Consider the following 21203-nt stretch of genomic DNA (forward strand, 5'->3'; position numbering starts at 1 on the left):
TGCAACTGAAATGAAAACAGAAATACGTGCTCTTAACTAAAACTAGCCACTGGCGGTTATGTTTTCTTAAAAAGATGCTTAGAAATAATAGAAAGTACTGGCAAAATGATTACACCATCTACAACTGTGCATCTTTTCTACGTTATTTAGGGTCCACTCCGGCGCAATGAATTGACCTTTTTTTTGTATTTTTAATGTCACAAGTAAGGTATGCTGAAGCAGTTGGGAAACAAAATTTGCAGGACAATGGGTCCAAAGGAACAGGGTTGAAGACCTATGCACTAAAAATCAGCTCCCTTGTTCAGTATTTAGGGCACTGATCAGAAAGTCTGCCATTTTAAGGGCTGTCTCATTCACAAAAGTCTTTGAAACGTTTTTAACCGAAATTGTACTATCAAACTTAATAAACAAAATGAAGCACAATAGAACTTAAAAAAAAAAAACGCTTATTTTGTGTATAAACACACATAGCTAGACAGGCAGGGAACACAACATGCCTAATATATAAATGTAATATTAGACCAAATTTATACACTTATATGTAACAAAATAATTAAAGTATTTTTCATGATGTACTTTAACCAGTATTTAAAAATAAAGTCAGAGACATACATTCTGCCTGTTGTTGATAAGAAACAGTTGTTAAGCATCGCAACGCACTTAAGCAGTCACATCACAGAAAAATAAGTTAACGGTGTCCCAATGTGTAGAGAGCTAGGGTGCTTCCAGTGCCCGACTTTGTTTACACGACATACTGATTCACAACCTCGGAAACTAGGAAGCTGATTGAGACGCATACATGGCCATGGGTGATCTTGATCCAGCAATGATCCAGCTTGATCCAGCAATTGGGCCCTTGCTTGCACAAGCAGATGTGTCAAACATTGGATCATGTATATATAAAATAAAAGGAGCTTACATAGCAAAGTCCTGACATCCAAAAATCTCTCACATATCCCCACCTAATCAGGACCCAGGGAACATTTTAAGTTATTTTTCACATCACGTTAACCTTTTTTTAGCGCATATACAAGCTAACTTTGTTTGTTATACAACTAGCAGTTAGCCAACCACCAGAGATTAAACAAAGAAATCTGTTTGTCGTCGCTGTTTCTATGTAAGTGTATTAGTAGAATCCCGGGAGAGGGAACAGTGAGAAGGCTCATGTTATGTGTCAGGTGTGTGTGTGTTAAAGCTACATTTGCAAACGTTTGCCACTGTTAGTACTAAAGATGTATTCTCTCTCAGATTGTCTGACTATACACGCTTGGCTTATTTCTCTATGTGGTATGTGTGGATGTCAGACCACTTAACTGGAGGTAACGTAATCCTGACAGTTTGTCCATCCATTGAGTGTGTACAGGTCGGCCAATCTGGTTCCTTCCGTTAAAGTTTGCTTTTTCAACAACAGTCACAGTCCCGGTGTGCAAAAGGCTGCCTTCCCTGGAGCGAATCATCAAGTGCCACATCACTGATGATGCAACTTCCGTATAGTGTCGCAGGCGCGCTGTGCAGAGTTGGTGAAGTTAACTTGGATCCAGAAGGATTAAGTTCATCCTAAGGACTAAAGCGAGTTACTGATGTCCGATATAGTGTGCGTGTTAGTAATGTAAGTGGGGTATATTTCTATATAGACTCGCCAGCTTTTCTGTGCTGCAATTCAGATAAATATGGTGCCATAAAGATCGCACGTGATCATCACCGAATTGCACGTTTATCATATACTAATCAAAGCTATTGGATTACTTGTCCCCTTTATGTTATACTCTTGTAAATGCATGTGATTTAAGTGACACAGGTAAACAATGTTGCCTGTCATTTCGTAACTTTAATGATTAAGCCCAGTGTTCGTATGGCCGGGATAAATACGCTGATGGCGCCACCTTTTGGTCAGACATAAACTAGATTGCTTTATGTAGTAGTTAATGTTCTTGTATAATTACTGTTGGCTATGCCTATGTAAAAAGTTAATGTATCTGATTATTCATGTAAGTTTATTCTGAATTGTATTTCAGAACCACACCTAATGTAAAGCAGCAAACAGCAGTAAACTCATTTAAAGGAATTCTGGCATCTGGAGTTATTACTTCAGATAGATGTCACACACACAGTTCTGACCGACTGTCTGCAGGGGTTCGAATTAACTGTAACTAGTGCTTAAACTAAAACCTCCATTACACCCGGGCTGTGACTGACCTTACATATTCAAATTAAATCAGATTCTCTTCAGTCATTGTCAAAAAACGAGCTATCAAAACAAGCTCACTAGCGTGAGTAACGCGGCCGAGGGAATCTTTCTGCCTCTACCTATGCTCCACCCATGAAAACACGTCAAAATGTTCACTAACAAAAAAGGGTCTATAGTGACCCTAAAGCATACAAAAAGACAAGATATGGTGTTCGCAGGAGCATTAAAGCTGCCAAAGCATCTTACAGACAGAGATTGGAAAATCACTACACTACACATGACTCCAGAAAACTGTGGCAAGGCCTATCACACATGACCAACTACAAAGGCCAGACATCTGCAAACAGCTCAGCATCTCTGCATGATGAACTCAACCTGTTCTATGGGACCGGCACTAACAGTAACCGCAGGTCTACAAGTCACTGAGTAAAGTGAACACACGAAAGGCGGCAGGTCCAGATAACATCCCAGGATGTTTTCTCAGGATGTGTGCTTCAGAACTGACCAGTATAACCACTGATATCTTATATCTTTCCCTCACCCTGTCTACAGTCCCCCTTTGTTTCAAGTCCACCACTATCATTCCTGTTCCAAAAAATGTCACAGTCTCATGTCTTAATGACTACAGATGAGAAGGAATCACCCATTTTTCTACAAGGTTGGGGGCTAAGGTCAGCCGGACAGGTCATACATTTTATGTATTTTATTATTTCATTCTTAACACCATTCCAGCCTTTAAGGCTATATTCATGGCGAGAACTACTCAATCTATACACAAGTCTTTTCTATACACAAGTCGATCCATACACAAGTTGGGAGAGGGACAATTTGGAATGACAGGTCATAAAAGGGGGTCATAAATCACAACTTTTTGATTGACAGTTTGACAGAAAGTACTGGATACATACTACTAGTATTATGATAGTGTGAATGAGGATAATATGGACCACATTGTTAGGCTACACAAGTCCTACCACATCAAGCTATTAGATATTAGGGGTGTGATTGGCCCCTTAGCCTGTCAAGATGCAGCAGTGTTGTGCTAACAAGTCTCTGTCTCTCCTGCTCAAGTCTGGATTTTCCCAAGGTTTTTCTCCATTTATCTGCATTAATGGAGTTTTGGATTCCTTGCCACTATCTGCCGATGTGTGCTTGCTCACCGGGAGCCTGCTGACATCAGGTTTAGGACTTTATACCTATACATATTGCCTTTAATGTATAAATCAGACAAAAATCATAGAGACATAACAATTTTTCTAGGTATGCAAATTGTGCAATTTGCAGTTATGATATTATTGCAAATTCTCTTTTGACTTGTTGATATATCTGAATATATCTGAATATATCTCGAGCTCATCTTTAAGACTTGCAATAGTACCATTAGAGTAATCCTAAATATTACATAACATTACATGTGCATGTATGTATTTGCTTTTCTCTTACCTTCTCTATTTTATATTACTTTTAAGGTTGTATATTATTCTGTGTGTGTTAGTAGTATGCTGCAATGCAAATAGAAAAAATCACTATAAAATAAATTTGACTTGACCACCTGATCCATAGGGAAGGAAACAGCTGGGATTGAACTCCAGTTTCTTCATGAAGCGGATCTGACCATTATCCTTGAGACAAAACAGATTCCGCTCTCCAAGCACAAAGATAGAGGACAACGTTGGAGATGTATTGGGAACACAGATATCTAGAACCTCTTCTCCTAGCACCAGCGTCCAGTCAGCCTGAGGATACATTAACACACATATCCAAACAACATTAAAAAACAGTTCGTTTCGGCCATAAAATATGACTGGACTACAGAGTAACAAAAGTGGTGATATTAAGCGTAACACACTAATTGTAATTTAATTATGTGCTAATTATGTGAGTGCTTTGCCAACATGCGCCTGTTATACAGAAGGTACATGTACATTTCATGTAAAAAAATCTGCATTGTTTCTTGTTTTGATCTTTTATTTTAACAAATCTATAAAACTCCAACATTTTATTAAAGTAAAACAATTTGAAGTGGGGGAAATTATATTGTGAAAAAAATTCTCTAACACAACCTGGCCACAAATATTGGCACCCTAGAAATTCTTGTGAGTAAAATATCTCCTAAGTATATTCACATCAATCTATAAATTTTCTGAACACACCAAGGTGACTAGAAACATGATGTTGTCCAGTCATGACTAAACCAAATAATATAGTTCTGATGCGCAGCAAAATAGAAAGTGGATCTAAAAGGAAATAGTTAAAACAATAAAAAAATCCCTTTTCCAACATCAGGGCAATAATTAAGAAGTTTTAATCAGCTAGAGATGTTCCAAATCTGCCTGAAAGAGATTGTGTGTCTATATTGTCTTAAAGGCGCAGTTCTTGAAAATCAGCGGCCACTAGCGTTGTATTATAGTTTTGCAACGAATCTCTGAGTCATCTGCTCACCCCTCCCTTACGAAGTACGACGGTGGCCGCAACAGTAAAAAAAGATGTCATCTACTGAGACAGTGGATAGCAGTGATACAAGCAACGATGTTTCTTTACAAAGGTAAGGCAATATATTAACGTAATTAATCATTTAACATGTATTCTATTGCGAAAGTTACTGTTACAATGCTATAATTAGATATATTTATTGCGTGCTATCTAGTACACGCTGAGAGTAGTGAAGTAACTAAAGTTAGCTAATCGTAAATAGCAACGCTGTTCAAAGCGTTTGATCTGACAGCGACATAGGCAGTTAGGTGTAAGTTAGTAGACGTTTGTCTCCCCCTTTGTAAAGTCAGGAACAACCGGAGTACGTACCGCAGGGACGGAAAAACATTATTATTCAGAGGTTATATGGCCATTTGTATAAAATGCTAACGTTACCGTTTCAACAAAACAGTTGTTTGGTAAACATTGAAAAAGTGGAAACATTGAAAATGTTGAATTATCTTACCAGTCTAGCAGAAAACAGGCAACTTTGGCGTCGCCTTGAAAACATTTGTTCATTCAGTTAACTTTCAACAGTGCCTTCCATCTGGTAATAGATACACCGATGTTTATCCTGGATTTCTGCCACCGTTTGTCTCTAATTCATCTGGCAGCATCACGTTTGCGCTTCTTTGATGACGTAGATTCACGCTCTGTCGGCTCTTGTGCACAATACGCATGGTCCTCCATTTTATCAAAACTTCTAAGACAGAACAATCAATTGCTTCAGCTAGACGACGACGACTACTCCTTCTCTCCGTACTACGACTTAATACTTTGTGCATCTTCAACTCAGTGATGACGCAAGCTGCGTCTAAAAAAACACACGAAGAAGACCAACATATATGAAACGCGCTCTGTAGAGCTGATTGTCCGTTAGAGCTTACTGTACAAAACATGGCTGCGCAACATAACAAATTCCATGTAGATAGGCCTGCTCCCTAACTGGTTTATTCTAAGGTAATAAAAACATAACTTTTCATTACGTAAGGTTTTTATACACATCTAAAGACACAGTTTTGTATGTTATATTGCATTTCTGTTAATAGATCATACAAAACATCCCGCACTACCTTTAATGCACAGCGAGGAGAATAATGTGAATTGCCAAAGACTCTTCAAAGATCACAGATGAAAAATTGCAGAAATCAGCTGAATTTTTGTGTTAGAAAAAAATATAAAAAATAAAGAAAAACTACACCTCAATCACCACAAGTTGTTTGGGTCTCTGTTAAATAAAATTATTCTATTATCATGCAAAAACAAACTTCACCATATTAATTAGCATACTGGAAATTCAACAAGGAATGAGTTCTATGGCCATATGAAATGAAAAAAAGAGTTTTTGGCAGCAAGAACATGGGATGGGTTTGGTGCACACCGAGGTAAAAAAGTGCATGATGTCCAAAGTTAATGGCGTATACTGCCGAATTTTTATTGTTGTGGACTTTTATACCAGAGGTCCTAGACAACTTGTTCAGCTACATAGCATTGTGTATTATATAAAATACCAACAGATACAAAAATAAAAACCTGAATTGGGGGCCGATCAGACAGAACGCGTTTTTGCTGTTAGACGCGCCTCTTTTTTTGTTTTCAGATGGCAGGGAGCATTTTGCGCGCTGCTAATGCGCGCCTCACGTTTTTGCCACCTGCGGTGCCTCGCATTTTTGGCGGAGCGCTCAGAGCGCCTGAAGTTGAAAAAAATCAACTCTGAGCAGAAAAGCGGTTAACGTCATGCGCTTTTTTTCCATTGTCCAATCCAATGAATGGAGACGTGGGGCTTCCGTTGTGGTGATGGAACTTTACAGTTTCTTGAAATGTCCGGAGACTGCAATGATGGAGGAGAAACTTGTGGTGGCTCTCGCGGGTTAACCGAGCAAGGTCAGAGCGAGCACCCTCTGCTTTACCTGTTTTAAAGTTTCTGCTAATATGACACTTAACAGCAACTAGAGAGCTCACGCTATATTTCTTGACTGACAGTACAGCTGTTTCGTTTGTTGCCTAGCAACAAAAAAGCTCTTTTCAAAAAGCAAAATGAAACAGCGGCATGGCACGCCTCGCATGAAAAACAAGTTCTGTGTGATCAACCACTTGCTCTGCTAAAAATCTTATAATGGGTTGTAGTTAGATCTTCCATCAGGACATTAGTTTAAAACAAACATCAAAATCAACACAAAAATCAAGATCCTGCCATACCCATCCCAGTTCCCTGATCTAAACAACACTGTAGAAAATGAGTGGGGTATATATATTTGTTTATTTATATATATCAAAATGAGATAACTCCATTTTAAAAAAAAATCAAGTCCTTTTTTTATCGTGCATTCCAATTAATATGAATCAAACTCCAGTTGGTTTGTTTTGATTTAAGCCATAACAACAGCAAAAAAATACAGCTAACTAACACAATAAAAACATGATAACATTTTAAAACAGACTTATCTCATTTTGGATGTATTTTCATATATATATATAATATATATATATATATTAGATTACATTACATATACAGGTATACATACACTGAACAAAATTATAAACGCAACACTTTTGTTTTTGCACACATTTTTCATGAGTTGCACTCCAAGATCTAAGACTTTTTCTATGTACACAAAAGGCCTATTTCTCTCAAATATTGTTCACAAATCTGTCTAAATCTGTGTTAGTGAGCACTTCTCCAATGCCGAGATAATCCATCCACCTCACAGGTGTGGCATATCAAGATGCTGATTAGACAGCATGATTATTGCACAGGTGTGCACACACCACAATAAAAGGCCACTCTAAAATGTGCAGTTTTACGGTATTGGGGGGTCTGAAAACCAGTCAGTATCTGGTGTGACCACCATTTGCCTCACGCAGGGCAACACATCTCCTACACATAGAGTTGATCAGGTAGTTGATTGTGGCCTGTGGAATGTTGGTCCACTCCTCTTCAATGGCTGTGCGAAGTTGCTGAATATTAGCAGGAACTGGAACACATTGTCGTATACGCCGATCCAGAGCATCCCAAACATGCTCAATGGGAAAAAGTCTTAGATCTTTGAGTTCAGCTCATGAAAAATGGGGGGAAAAATGTTTTATTATATCTTTTCATGTGACAACACTGAAAAAATGACACTTAACTCAACACACAGCCATTAATGTCTACACCGATGTCTAAATCCAAATTGGGCCCAAAGTGTCAAAATTTTGTGTGGCCACCATTATTTTCCAGCACTGCCTTAACCCTCTTGGGCATGGAGTTCACCAGAGCTTCAAAGGTTGCCACTGGAGTCCTCTTTTACTCCTCCGTGACGACATCACAGAGCTGGTGGATGTTAGAGACCTTGCGCTCATCCACCTTCCGTTTGAGGATGCCCCACAGATGCTCAATAGGGTTTAGGTCTTCACCTTTACCCTCAGCTTCTTTAGCAAGGCAGTGGTTGTCTTTGCTCTGCTCATCCTCCTGGATCTATCTGCCAGTTTCGACACTGTCAAGCACCACATCCTCCTGTCGACCCTCAAGACTACGGGCGTCTCTGGAGCGGCGCTACAGTGGTTCAAGTCTTACCTCTCAGATAGGTCATTCAGAGTATCCTGGAGAGGTCTCGGAGTCCCAGCAACTCAGTACAGGGGTTCCACAGAGCTCAGTTCTTGGACTGCTGCTCTTCTCCATATACACAACGTCCGTAGGCTCTGTCATTCGGAAACATGGCTTTTTCTATCACTGCTATGTGGATGACACACAGCTCCACCTGTCATTTCAGCCTGACAGGTGACGATGAGCACGAGCACTCAACTTCTTTGGTCAACCATGGCAAGGCCTGTTCTGAGTGGAACCTGTCCTGTTAAACCGCTGTATGGTCTTTGCCACTGTGCTGCAGCTCAGTTTCAGGGTCTTGGCAATATTCTTATAGCCTAGGCCATCTTTATGTAGATCAACAATTCTTTTTTTCAGATCCTCAGAGAGTTCTTTGCAATGAGGTGCCATGTTGAACTCACAGTGACCAGTATGAGAGAGTGAGAGTGATAACACCAAATTTAACACACCTGAGACTTTGTAACACTAACGAATCACATGACACCGGGAGGGAAAATGGCTAATTGGGCCCAATTTGGACATTTTCACTTAGGGGTGTACTCACTTTTGTTGCCAGCGGTTTAGACATGAATGGCTGTGTGTTGAGTTATTTTGAGGGGACAGCAAATTTACACTGTTATACAAGCTGTCCACTCACTACTTTATATTGTAGCAACGTGTCATTTCTTCAGTGTTGTCACATGAAAAGATATAATAAAATATTTTTAAAAATGTGAGGGGTGTACTCACTTCTGTGATATACTGTATACATACATTATATATTAGTGCTGTCAATCGATTAAAAAATAATTTGATTAATCACACATTTTTCTGATAATCACGATTAATCGCACATAACATTAATGTTTTTAAATACACTTTTACACTCTAATAATTTCACATTTAATCTCTAAATTAATGTAGAAACAACAGGTTTCTTTAAAAGCAGCATTTTATGAATTAAAGCCAACATTCTGATATTAGTACTGCAACTGATGTCTCTATTAAATTGATTTTTTTATTTATTTATTTTAACATTAATTGTAGCCATTCTACAGTATAATTGAGAGTTATCATGTCTAACAGGTAGGAAATATACAGAAATTGAATGAAGTTCTCAAACACTTTACAGTCTTTAATACTAAATTATAAATGAAATACAGAAGAATTCTCATTAAAGCCACAAAACACATTGAATTCCTCTTTTTTTTGTTCTTTGATTAACATTCGTGACAGGAGTCATAGCAGCATGTTTAAGAATGTGGCCCCTTTAAGAGCTGTCTCTCTACGCAGATCTGACTCCTCTACCATTTTCACAACTCTTTGCATTAATTTAAGATTTTATTTAACACGTTGAAGTCTGTGCTTACAAAAATGCTAGACAAAACAAGCTTTCTGGCATAATCTTGTCTGGTTGTATTCATTCAAGCATGAAAGAGAACTTAATACTGCTGCACTGTCTGACAGATTCTGACAGAGATTCACTGACGCAGCTTTAAGCCTGTGACTGTATACACTAACTGGTCTGCTCTAGCGCTGTGTTTTGCTACGTCCCACAGGTAGAAGCTGCTGTATCTATACAGTATAGATATAAATATATATACAGTATATAACAAAAATAGTGACTAATATGCCTAATATTTATGAGTGAACAGCTTATAATAGCAGTCCCAAATATTTTTTAATACAATAGTCTTTAAACATACACAATTCTGAGGTGAGAGAATTTTATTTCGTAACAAGTTGCGTAAACAACAAAAGAATAATGACACTGATATTAAGCCTGACAACATCTTACCTGACTACAGATATTGAATCGGGATATTTATTAGGGATGCAACAATACAGCTCACCCACGGTTCAATACAAACCTCAGTTTTTCGCCCACGGTTTTTGGTTCGGTTCGGTTCTGATGGCTTCGGCACATTAAAGTGTTTTTTCATTGTTTTATGCTCATGTGACAGGAACAGTAAAAACTTAAGAAGAAAAAAGTATTTTACTGAAATTCTCTTTATTTTACTTGACTTATTTTATTGTCTTTAAGCAAAAATCTACTAGTACAAATTCCCGGTGTATTGAAGAAATGTAAAGATTTACACTGGCAGCTCACAGCAGTTTTTGGTTTACTGTTCATCAACATGCCAGTAAAATAAGCTTCTTGAAGAAGTTTTGCGCATCAGAGTATTTAAAATGACGTAATGCAAAACTTGCGATTGCTGTAATCTAAGTAAACGTGCGCTCAATGGGAAAGGCCAAAGATAATATATTAACAAGGTGCATCTCTGATATTGCAATAAATTGGAAGAAATGCAATGCTAAATAGCTTCTTGGAGGCACTCTTGCTATGACGTAAATAGCTGTCCGAAAGGCCGCCGAGTGGCTTGACTTTCGTTAAACGGACTTTGGCATGATGCTGTAGACACTCTTTCTGCATGTGCTTAGAGCAACGCGAGCGTGCTGCTTTCGTATGCAGTGTAAAAATACATTCTTGATGTGCCAAGTTTGGACATTATCACTTTAGTACAACGGGCATACAATAAAGCCAGCCGGCGTCAGCATTATAGTCGACAACAGCACATTGCTTCTCGTGTTGCAGGCAGTCTCGCTTCACCGCCCGACCACCACTCGCTAGATATTACTTGTGGGGATGCGTTTATCTATCTCAGCATACAGACAAACACGGACAGAGCCAGTTCACAGTGTAATTAAGCGCACGGAAAATTTAAACACAAAACCAAAAAAACGCAATTCACTTACACGTATTGAACCATGGAGGTCGAACCGAACGGTTCAATATTATATTGAGTATTGTGGCATCCCTAATATTTATACAGATATTTTTCTCAGGCACTCTATTTAAACTACATCTGTCAACAGCTTTCAGGCACGTCTTTCAAAATAAAGGTTTCATATCAAAAAACTTTTAGAATTTTTTTATGTTGATTCTTTGACTGTACAATCTGCGACCCAATCATAATGGTCTTGAGACACACTTTTGGGTCGCGACCCACCAGTTGAGAAACACTGCTTTACAGCATTGTCAAACTATGCCTTTGTTTGCAACCTCTATAGCAGTGAAAATTACATATCATGCCTTTAATGCTGCTTTGGCTTTGTTTATAACTTTAGTGTTGGCAGACCAAAAGAAAACAAAATTGTGTGTAAAATTTAAGTTGTTTATGAAAATAAATATTCTAAAAGCTGCTGAACATAATATGACTACTGTGATTACCTGCAGCCTCATTTCTATGGCTCCTACAATAGTCTTGTGCACTTGTGCATGTGTCTATGTACAAGATTGTGAAAACACATCAATTGTGACAAGAAAAGGCCATTTTCTAATTCAAACAGCAATAAACTTACCGTCAGCCTCTTCCCTGGTGTCTTGCTCTGCTTATCACAATCTTTTCTAATGTCCGCATCTGCCGTGACAGCTAGTGTTTCATACCTGTGTTCAGAGTGGAGCAGGCGATGTCAATCACATGTCTAAAAAATTATACCAAAACTGTGCATGAACTTTTGTTCTAGTTGTTTCTCCATTCTTTATTCCATATGGACAAACCCTGCAGTTTCGTCATTCACTTGAAACGCAGTAACGTTACAGGCCTATATGCAGGGCTGGGAAGGTTACTTTTAAAATGTATTTCATTACAGATTACAAAACACATGCTTTAAAAAGTAATCTGTAATGTATTTCGTTAGATTACACAAATTTTGTAACTTAATCTAAATACTTTAGAATACTTTGGAATACTAATATGGTGCATAAAACAAAGGGATCACAAACAGAGGACTTGGCTTTCCTCTGCATATTATTTTACAGAGAAGTTTTACAGTTTTCCCTCATTGGACATTAAAGTCCACAATTGTGAGTATATGTCTCACAATTCTAAGAAAAGAAGTCAGAATTGTGAGTTAAAAACTTGGTTTTGAGTAATTTGGTTAATCGAAATAACCCTGAAAATAATCAGTCAGCAGCAATTTCAGCTTGACTTCCCTTCTGTCCATCTCTGTAAGTTCCATTGATTAATATCTCAATTTGTGTTTATAGTGTGGTTGTAAGGGTTTTGTCATGTTTCCTCTGTATCTTTTGGACCCCAGATTACAGGAAGGGTAAAGCTTAAGTTATACTCGTGTGTAGGACCTAGGCGTAGCCTACGCAGAGCCACGTACCCTACGCCGTAGCCTGACGCGCACCTCTCCAAAAATGTAACAACGCGTCAACTCAACGCGGACCCTACGCGGACCGCAAGCGCTGTGATTGGTCTGTTTGAACCCCTCCCTCAGGTAAAAAAAAACTCTGCGATAGCATCATGTTTACTCAAACGCATTTCCGAATTAATTATCTAAGTAAATTATTTGTGCTTCTGTATTTAACATCTCAAGCTGCAACAAAAGTGACCGTTTACTTGCCACTATCACTGCTAATGCTTCTCAAACGAGCTCATTCTTCTTCGGCTCTTGTCTTTGTTACATAAGTAACACGCGCGTGGACACTGACGCCTAGTGGTCATTGCCTGTCGACGCAGACAACGACGCAGAAGTGTAAATGAAAACCGACACGTAATCTATGGCGTAGAGGCTACGCACGACTATAACTTAAGTTTGATTCACAAGGACGTGGAATAAATCCAAAAGTAATGATAAAGGAACTACTCTAATAAAGAGGAGACAAGGAACTTCTTTGGATGAAATGGGGAAGCATGACAAATTAAAGGGAACCCCGGGTAGAGAGAGATGTATGGCTTAATAGGGATGTAACGATTCACCGTGAGCCGGTTGAAAATCGGTTATAATGAGTGACGATTCAAATTGGTTGAGGTGTGAACTGAATCGCAATACATTTTTTGAACAGCAGGGGCCGCTATATTCACTGCAAATCTGAACGTGGACATGCTGATATTTCTTAAATGCAAAAAAATCCAAGAAAAGCTCAGACAGTATTAGTTTGTTTATATTAAAGAGACTTTTTCTACGATTAATTTGTTATAAAATTGCAGTTTAGTTTTGTTATTTGAAATAAAACATTATTTTATTATACAAAGAAACGTGAAGCATTTAAGAAATAATGCAAGGGAAGTTGTTCATTTCTAATTTGTTTCAACTCATTTTGTAAAAATAAATCATGAGTAAATCGTGAATAAATCACATCGTGAGATCAGAATCGTGACTCGCATCGCATTGTGAGCTGAGTGAATCGTTACATCCCTATGGCTTAATACAGTGGTTCCCAAACTTTTTACAATGGCGTACCCCCCAGGGATTTAACATCATTCTGCGTACCCCCTTTCTTACAGTCACAATTGTGGTCTCAAACATTTTTTTATTTGCATTCTAAATACATGTAATTTTCTTTTATCAAACAATAAATGATATATGACTCATATATAAATAAATGACTCACTGTTTAATGAGATGGATGTGCTTGAAATGACTTGCATAACTCTGTGATGTTTGGTTGTATCGGAGAAAGTCTGAGTCTCAAATCATTCTCTATGCAGAGTCTGTGTCGATATTTGTTCTTTATATGGGCAAGTGCTGAAAACTCACTCTCGCAAAGATACGTTGTGGAGAAGGGCAGTAATGTTTTCAAAGCACGATCGGCTAAGGCAGGATACTCTGCATGCAAAGCTATCCAGAAGTCTGTCAGTAATTTTTGTGCGAAGTCAATTCTCAAAGCGCCACTCATAGAGATTTCAATGAGACTCTCTCGCTCAGAAACAGGAAGGTGCGCTGTGCTGTTTGCAGAGAATGGATTGCGAATCCAGGTGTTTGAATTGTCTGTCTCGGGAAAGTACTTGCGCAACTGCGACAACAGCTCAGAAAGGTGTTTCATTATGTCACTCTTAACGCTGTTAGTAAGGCTGAGTTCGTTTGCTAGCAAAAAATCATGCAACGATGAAAAGGCTTCGGTGTTGTTCTCGTTAATGCAATTAGTCCAGAGAGCAAACTTTCTGATCATGGCCTCAGTTTTGTCCTGTACATTAAATATGGTTGTGGCAACTCCCTGCAATCCAATGTTCAGCTCATTCAGACGGGAAAAAACATCACCCAGATAGGCCAATACTGTAAGCCACTCTTCGTCATGTAAGCGGTTACTCAATACAAAGGGATGGTCGATAAAAAAAGCTTTAAGTTCATCCCTCAATTCAAACAATCGTGTGAGAACCTTTCCCCTGGACAGCCATCGTACATCAGTATGCAGTAACAATGTGACGTGGTCGCTGCCCATTTCATTGAAGAAAACAAACGAGAATTCAAAGGCCTTGCTTTAATAAAGTTTACAATTTTTACAGCATCTTGCAAAACTTCCTTAAGACGTTCAGGCATTCCTTTGGTGGCCAGCCATTCTCTGTGGATGCTGCAATGTACCCAAACCGCGCAGGGTGCAACTGCTTGCACACGTGTTACCAGTCCACTCAGCCTGCCTGTCATGGCTTTCGCTCCATCAGTACAAATGCCCACACAATCTGTCCACTGAAGTCCATGTGATGTTACAAAGCCATCTAAAACTTTGAAAATCTCCTCTCCAGTTGCTCTGCCTTCCAACGGTTTGCAAAAAAGTATATCTTCCATAACTGAACCATCATAAATATACCGGACATATGCCAGCAGCTGAGCCAAACCAGCTACATCCGTTGATTCATCGATTTGTAAAGCGTAGAATTCGCTGGATTTTATGCGAAGCAATAGCTGTTTTAAAACGTCTTCTGCCATATCAGCGATGCGACGTGAAACTGTGTTGGCTGATGACGGCATCTTCTGTATTGTTTTTTTGGCTTTTTCCCCAAGCATAATGCCCGCAATATCAGCTGCAGCAGGAAGAATTAAGTTCTCCACAATAGTATGGGATTTGCCCGTTTTAGCCACTCTGTAACTCACCATGTAGGATGCTTCCAGCCCTTTCTTATTAAGGTTTTCTGACACTGTTATAAGGGCCTTACTACTCCCGAGTTGTCTTAACTGTCTTTCGAAAAACTCTCGCGGTTTATTTTTCAAAATCGCATGCTTTGTTTCTAAATGCCTGCGCAAAAACGCTGGCTTCATACAGTTATGAGAGAGTACTTTTGCACATATAACGCACTGTGGTTTGGGATTTTCGTCACTGCCAATGTAAGTAAATCCATATGAAATGTATTTCTCATCATATTTACGCCTTTTTGATTGTCTTTCTGTGAACTGCTGAACCTGAGTTGACGCTGTAGTCTCCGATGCATCGCTATCTGTGACAGTGTCAACCGGAGCGGGTGGTTGATTTACACCTGCAGCCAAAGTGCTGTTAGAGGGACCTCGGGTGTGGTCAGAGGACTGTGGATCATCCGAGCTGCTGGGAGTCGATTTTCTTCCTGTGGCTGCGGGCCTAAATCTTTGCAACCACTTATCCATTTTAATTTAACAAGCAGTTGTTGCTTCGTTCCGAGCAGCATGCAGTCGAATTACATGCGGTACGTAAAGACGTGTGCTTACGCATGAGTGGACGCATATTTTTTGATTGGATGTCATGAATTTGACCTTTTATGGCACTACGTGACTACTATTTTGCTGTGTGTACACTCGAGGGAGCACGTCTTTCTATTTAGCTTGTGAAAAAAACATGACTGGTTGATTGTCAGGTGCGTTATAATTAAGTAAACAGTAGATTTCAGGATTTTGTTCACGTACCCCCTCCGTCACCTGGCGTACCCCGGGGGTAAGCGTACCCCAGTTTGGGAACCACTGGCTTAATATATCAAAAATGGCATTGGCTTTATAAATGTGAAATAAAAAACTGTGTAACTGTCACAGTATTCATAAACTTTAAAAAATTATGTTTACTCTGAGGCCAACATTTAGTTTTGCATCAAAATTCTTGATGTCAAATGGTTGCAACCAAAACCTGTTTTCTTAACGCTACAGCATATTCTTCATAGATGTAAATATACAGTATAAGTAAAATAAGCCGTCAACCATAAGATCAAATATAGCTGCAAGCAGAAATTACGGGGCCAAGGCCAACCAAGAGTTTTGTGACTTCTATAAGTACCCTAAAGGGACAGTTCACCCCAAAATTAAAACGCTGTCATGAATTACTCATCCTCAAGTTGTTCCCAACCTAAATTAATTTATTTATGTGTTCTGTTGAACACAAAGTAAGATATTTGGATGAATATAAGCAACTGAGATTTCTGGGGCATCATTGACTACCACAGTATAATTGTTTTGTACATTTTTTGTTCTGTTAAACACAAAAGAAGATTTTGTAAAATTGTATAAATTGAATGTATGGCTTATGGTTAGCAAGTTTTCATGTACAGCTGCTTTGTAGCAATGAAAATTGTAAAAAGTGCTGTATAAATTAAAGTTGAGTTGGATGCGCAGAGATTAGATAAGCAGCTGTCAGTGAAATGACACACAGTACACACACTGTCCACAGTAAAAGGTTGGGGTTATAATCCTGTGGTGTCACTGTAAAAATTAATTTTAACCACTGATTCTTCACAACTTCATCCTTTGGATGTGAAAATAAAACTGATTTACTTTCACAGTGTGGTACACAGCATATCTTGGACATGATGTAAACACGAGCGAGCTACAGTGTTTGGGGGAGGTTCAAATTTTCGCGGGCAATCCAATCTAAAATGTAGGCAAGTGATGCAAATCAGTCACGGAACTGAAATTAGAACAACAGAAGAATCGTTCGTGTGATTAAGAGTCTACTCATTTTTCTCCAAGCCAATAACTTTGTATGTTCACCTTCGGCTTTACAACTGCTTACATTCACACACAGCAACATTACACACGGCATGAAATGTAATTTGTAATATATACTCTTTAAAGGGGTCATATGGCGCGAATATGTATTTTTCTGTGTCTTTGGTGTGTTATAAGTTGCCCATGCATGTATTAGACACGTAAAATTGCAAAAATTAAAGTGTCGGAACAAAAGATGCATTCTATCTAAAAGCGAATGCTCACCCAGACCTGCCTGAAACGCCTCGTTTAACCACATCCACACAAATCTACATCAGTTCGTGGTATGATTTGACTAAGACCGCCCAAATGTATACGCAAGTAAGGTGGGCGTACCTGTCAGTACAATTGCTTTGGAACCTGATGTGCCAAATGTGGTAAGAAGCGTTACATCTCCATCACACGCTTGCAGTATTCGACCATTCACTACGCACTGGTTAAGTGGCCAATCACAGCACGCCTCGCTTTTCAGAATAATGAACCTTGTAAAAAATCAGCGCGTTTCAGAGAGGCAGGGCAAAGAGGAGATACAAACATGCACGGTATGTGGAAAATACAGCGTTTTTAACCTTAAATCGTGTATACACATTGCATTACATCTAAACCAAACGATAATATTCATTTTAGCCGTATCATATGACCCCTTTAATTTACAACTATGCTTACAGCAGCTATATAAATGCATCCAAATGACATGTTAAAAATTTTGTTGTGGCCAATGACTGAACTGAAGCCAAGTTGGTCTCACCTGTAGCACTCCACCTGTCGTGTAGAAGACACAATGATGAAGGAATCTGTTCGGCTGCAGTAGCTCAGAGGTCCAGGCAACAGAAAACCTGGCAGGCAGCACCCAAAGGCATAACTATCCTGCTCAAAAAACATCAGCATTCCATCCATCGACTGAATACAGATAAAGTGATGACCTGCAAACCATAAGAGATCAATGAGCAAACTGCATAAAAAAAGATAACAAGAAAACAGCATGACAAGAAAGACTGCAAATCTTCTCTTAATTTAAGAATATAAAAAATGAAAGTTTGTTTGTTTATGTTTAACTTCATGCTAGCTTCTATTGCCCTTTCGCCGATTAAAAGCAGGTCAAGATAGTATGCAAGCAGTGTGTGATGTTAATATGTGGCATACCATACACATTATATTGTTTACCCGTAATGCCCCCAAAGGGGCCGTATGTCATGTTGCAGGCTGTTCTCTGTAGATGGTGTTCATAAATCAAACGTAGCTGATACTGGTCACCATGTTCAACATTGCCAGCAGTGCCTGAGAAAAACGACTTCAGTAAACATCATATTTGCACATAGAGCATAATGAGCATACACATAACATCTTCTGCACACTATCTGACCATGAGATAATAATCTATGACTGATGATACATATTGAATTCTTTTCGGCATGGAGTGGAAAGGTTAAGCAAGGAGAACAGTTTGGCTCGATGGTGGAAAAGCGCCCATTGTCACTGTCGGACAGAAACCTCTAATACCTCTACATTTGGTCCTTTTTAGTTTCTTACAATAAATCATTATTATTGGTCACCCCATCACTGCAAATATTTAACCAAATTTTTTTTTAAGAGCTTGTGACAAAACTTCATTTGATCCTTAAACTGTCGGTATGACCTTATAACTTCACCCCGCCTCTATTGTGAATGAAGTGACGCAAACATTTTGGAGCATCTCTTCCATAATCACGATGTCTCTGCTTGGTTAAATAACGAACTCATATATATGCATTATTATATAATGCTATAATAATCATGATCATCATAATATTAATACATCTGAATATATTCAGAAATGAGAAAATAAAAACAGGAAAAAAATTCCATCATCCTTTGAGAGGAAGTTAAAGGTTGGAATGTCTCTACTGTTTTTTTCTAAAATATACTTTCTGAAAAAGCTGCTTTGCAACAATGCAAAATTGTAAAAAGTGCAATAAATTTTAAGTGATTTGAATGGGTTGAGAACCAACCTGACACAGCATAGACGGAAAGCTTGCTGGTGTGAAGCACCGCCAGATGGAGCAACTCTGAACAACTACAAAAATATATGACACACAGACAAATATACAAACACATTATACACAAACACATCTTATTATACAGTAATGTATAAGCCATATCAGTCTTTTTTTTTTTAGAGAGAAAAAGGTATACTATCAACACTACAATGATAATGAACGCCAAGAATTGACAGGAAAATGTAGTTCTACTGACACCTAAAATGTTTTCTGATCTTCATCTGAATAATAATAAATTGTGTTTTATCAAAGAACAAAGTGACTGAAGATTAAGTTTATCTGGTTATGTAACGTTTGTTAGAACGATCTCAATCCTGGGTTTTTAAAGAGCGGAGAAATGCAGTGCTGTGTTTGCAGTCTAGGGCTGTCAAACGATTAATTGCCATTAATCACATCCAGAAAAAAATATGTTTACATAATACTGTATATGTCTGCGCACTATGCCTATCAATTTTGTATTTATAAACACATACATGTATACATATTTACAGGCATTTATTTATATTTTACAATCATTTAAATTATATATAAATGTTTATTAATTTTTATATTTTTCTTTAAAATATGCATGTATGTTTTTATAAATACAAAATAATATGCACAGTACACAGACATATATTGTGTTAACACAAACTTTTATTTGGATGCGATTAGCCTAATCATTTGACAGCCCTATTGCAGTCGTATTTATTCTACATGGGGGATGGATGCTGCCAATCCAATAGAGCGCATTTTAAAGGTAATACAGTTAAATACAGTTATACAGTTAAATAAAGTTAAAGACATTGAAATTGGAATGTAAATAATAATGAAGTTTACGGTAAGCAGAGTCCTTGATATGTTCACTTCACTTCAGCTTATTTTATTTATCCCTGTAGGGAAAGTAAATTATAACATACATAGGCATTTAACACTCACACTTGGCATATGTTAAGACCTCTAGGGGTAAGCCGAAACAGACAAGTAAAGATACCACACTAGCAACCCAAAGTTTCAGTAAACCAAGTTTATTGGTACAATGTGGGATTCTCTTCAGGGGCAGACAAGGCCAACATAATAAACAAAAGCGGTCTTATTTTAGAGTACTAAATAACCTAGGAGAATAAATAATAGAAAACAAAATACAAGGTATCTTATCTGTCTCCCTGAGGATAAACAAAGTAAAACTGTAAATCAAAATGGCGTCTAACCCCCTACCTCCAGAAACTTGGTGAAATATGTAAAAGGTATTTACAATGTATGAGAGTGTACTTAAAATAACATGAAGTCCAAATCTCCGTATTCACAATACCATGTTCAGACATACAACAGATACTGGAATTAAGTTACTAAATTCACAGCACACATACTCACATAATCAGATTTTAACTCTCTCGGCTACAAGTGTTTCCTTTTAGGTAGCAGTGAATAAGCATAGGAAGAATAAGTATATCCCAACAATAGTCACAAGAATCATGAAATCACAACAAATAGAATGAACCAAACAGAACCATCAGCAAAAGGCACAAGAGCTCAATGGCACACAAGGTACACAAGGAACCCAAGGCCTCGAATGAGTGTTTGGGACGGTCCTTATATACAAAGGGCACAAAGCGTAGGACCAATGACCATCTCCAAGTGGTTAGTAGAGACCACACCCATCTGGACTAGTGAAGTGTCTGCACACACGAACAAGAGAATGCAAAACACAAACAACACACTATAGCATAATGCATAAACTTTCTCCAGGTCATAACAGCATATATAAACAATAATATAAAAGAGAAATTTTAAAATATCAGACCAGATGATCAACATTCAACATTTAACGTTAAAAACTGTTAACCACCACATCCTCCTGTCGACCATCAAGGCTATGGGTGTCTCCGGAATGGTGCTACAATGGTTCAGGTCCTACCTCTCAGGTAGGTCATTTAGAGTATCTTGGAGAGGTGAGGTCTCTGAGTCCCAACATCTCGATACAGGGGTGCTCAGGGCTCAGTGCTTTGGCCATTGCTCTTTTCTGTATACATGACATCCCTTGGCTCTGTCATTCGGAAACATGGCTTTTCCTATCACTGCTATGCGGATGATACACAACTCCCCTTGTCATTTCAGCCTGATGATCCGACTGTTTCTGCGTGCATCTCAGCATGCCTGAGTGACATTTCACTTTGGATGGAGGACCATCACCTGCAGCTGAACCTTGCAAAAACAGAACTGCTTGTGATCC

At 38.4% G+C, this 21203-nt stretch overlaps 1 protein-coding gene across 1 annotated transcript in view; it reads right to left on the bottom strand.

Annotated features, from left to right (window-relative positions):
* Positions 1 to 21197, bottom strand: part of bbs9 (Bardet-Biedl syndrome 9) — a 187495-nt gene extending 166298 nt beyond the window's left edge. The window contains exons 1-6 of the mRNA XM_057339762.1: positions 20345 to 21197; positions 18944 to 19008; positions 18120 to 18233; positions 17704 to 17878; positions 11589 to 11673; positions 3741 to 3924 (exon numbers count right to left, since the gene is read on the bottom strand). Of these exons, the coding sequence (XP_057195745.1) occupies positions 3741 to 3924; positions 11589 to 11673; positions 17704 to 17878; positions 18120 to 18150 (475 nt within the window). The 5' untranslated portion in view covers positions 18151 to 18233; positions 18944 to 19008; positions 20345 to 21197. The remainder of the gene's footprint in view (positions 1 to 3740; positions 3925 to 11588; positions 11674 to 17703; positions 17879 to 18119; positions 18234 to 18943; positions 19009 to 20344) is intronic.
* Positions 21198 to 21203: the final 6 nt, after the last annotated feature.

The sequence above is a fragment of the Triplophysa rosa genome, linkage group LG8 (genome assembly GCF_024868665.1).
Source record: "Triplophysa rosa linkage group LG8, Trosa_1v2, whole genome shotgun sequence".
NCBI classification, from domain to species: Eukaryota; Metazoa; Chordata; class Actinopteri; order Cypriniformes; family Nemacheilidae; genus Triplophysa; species Triplophysa rosa.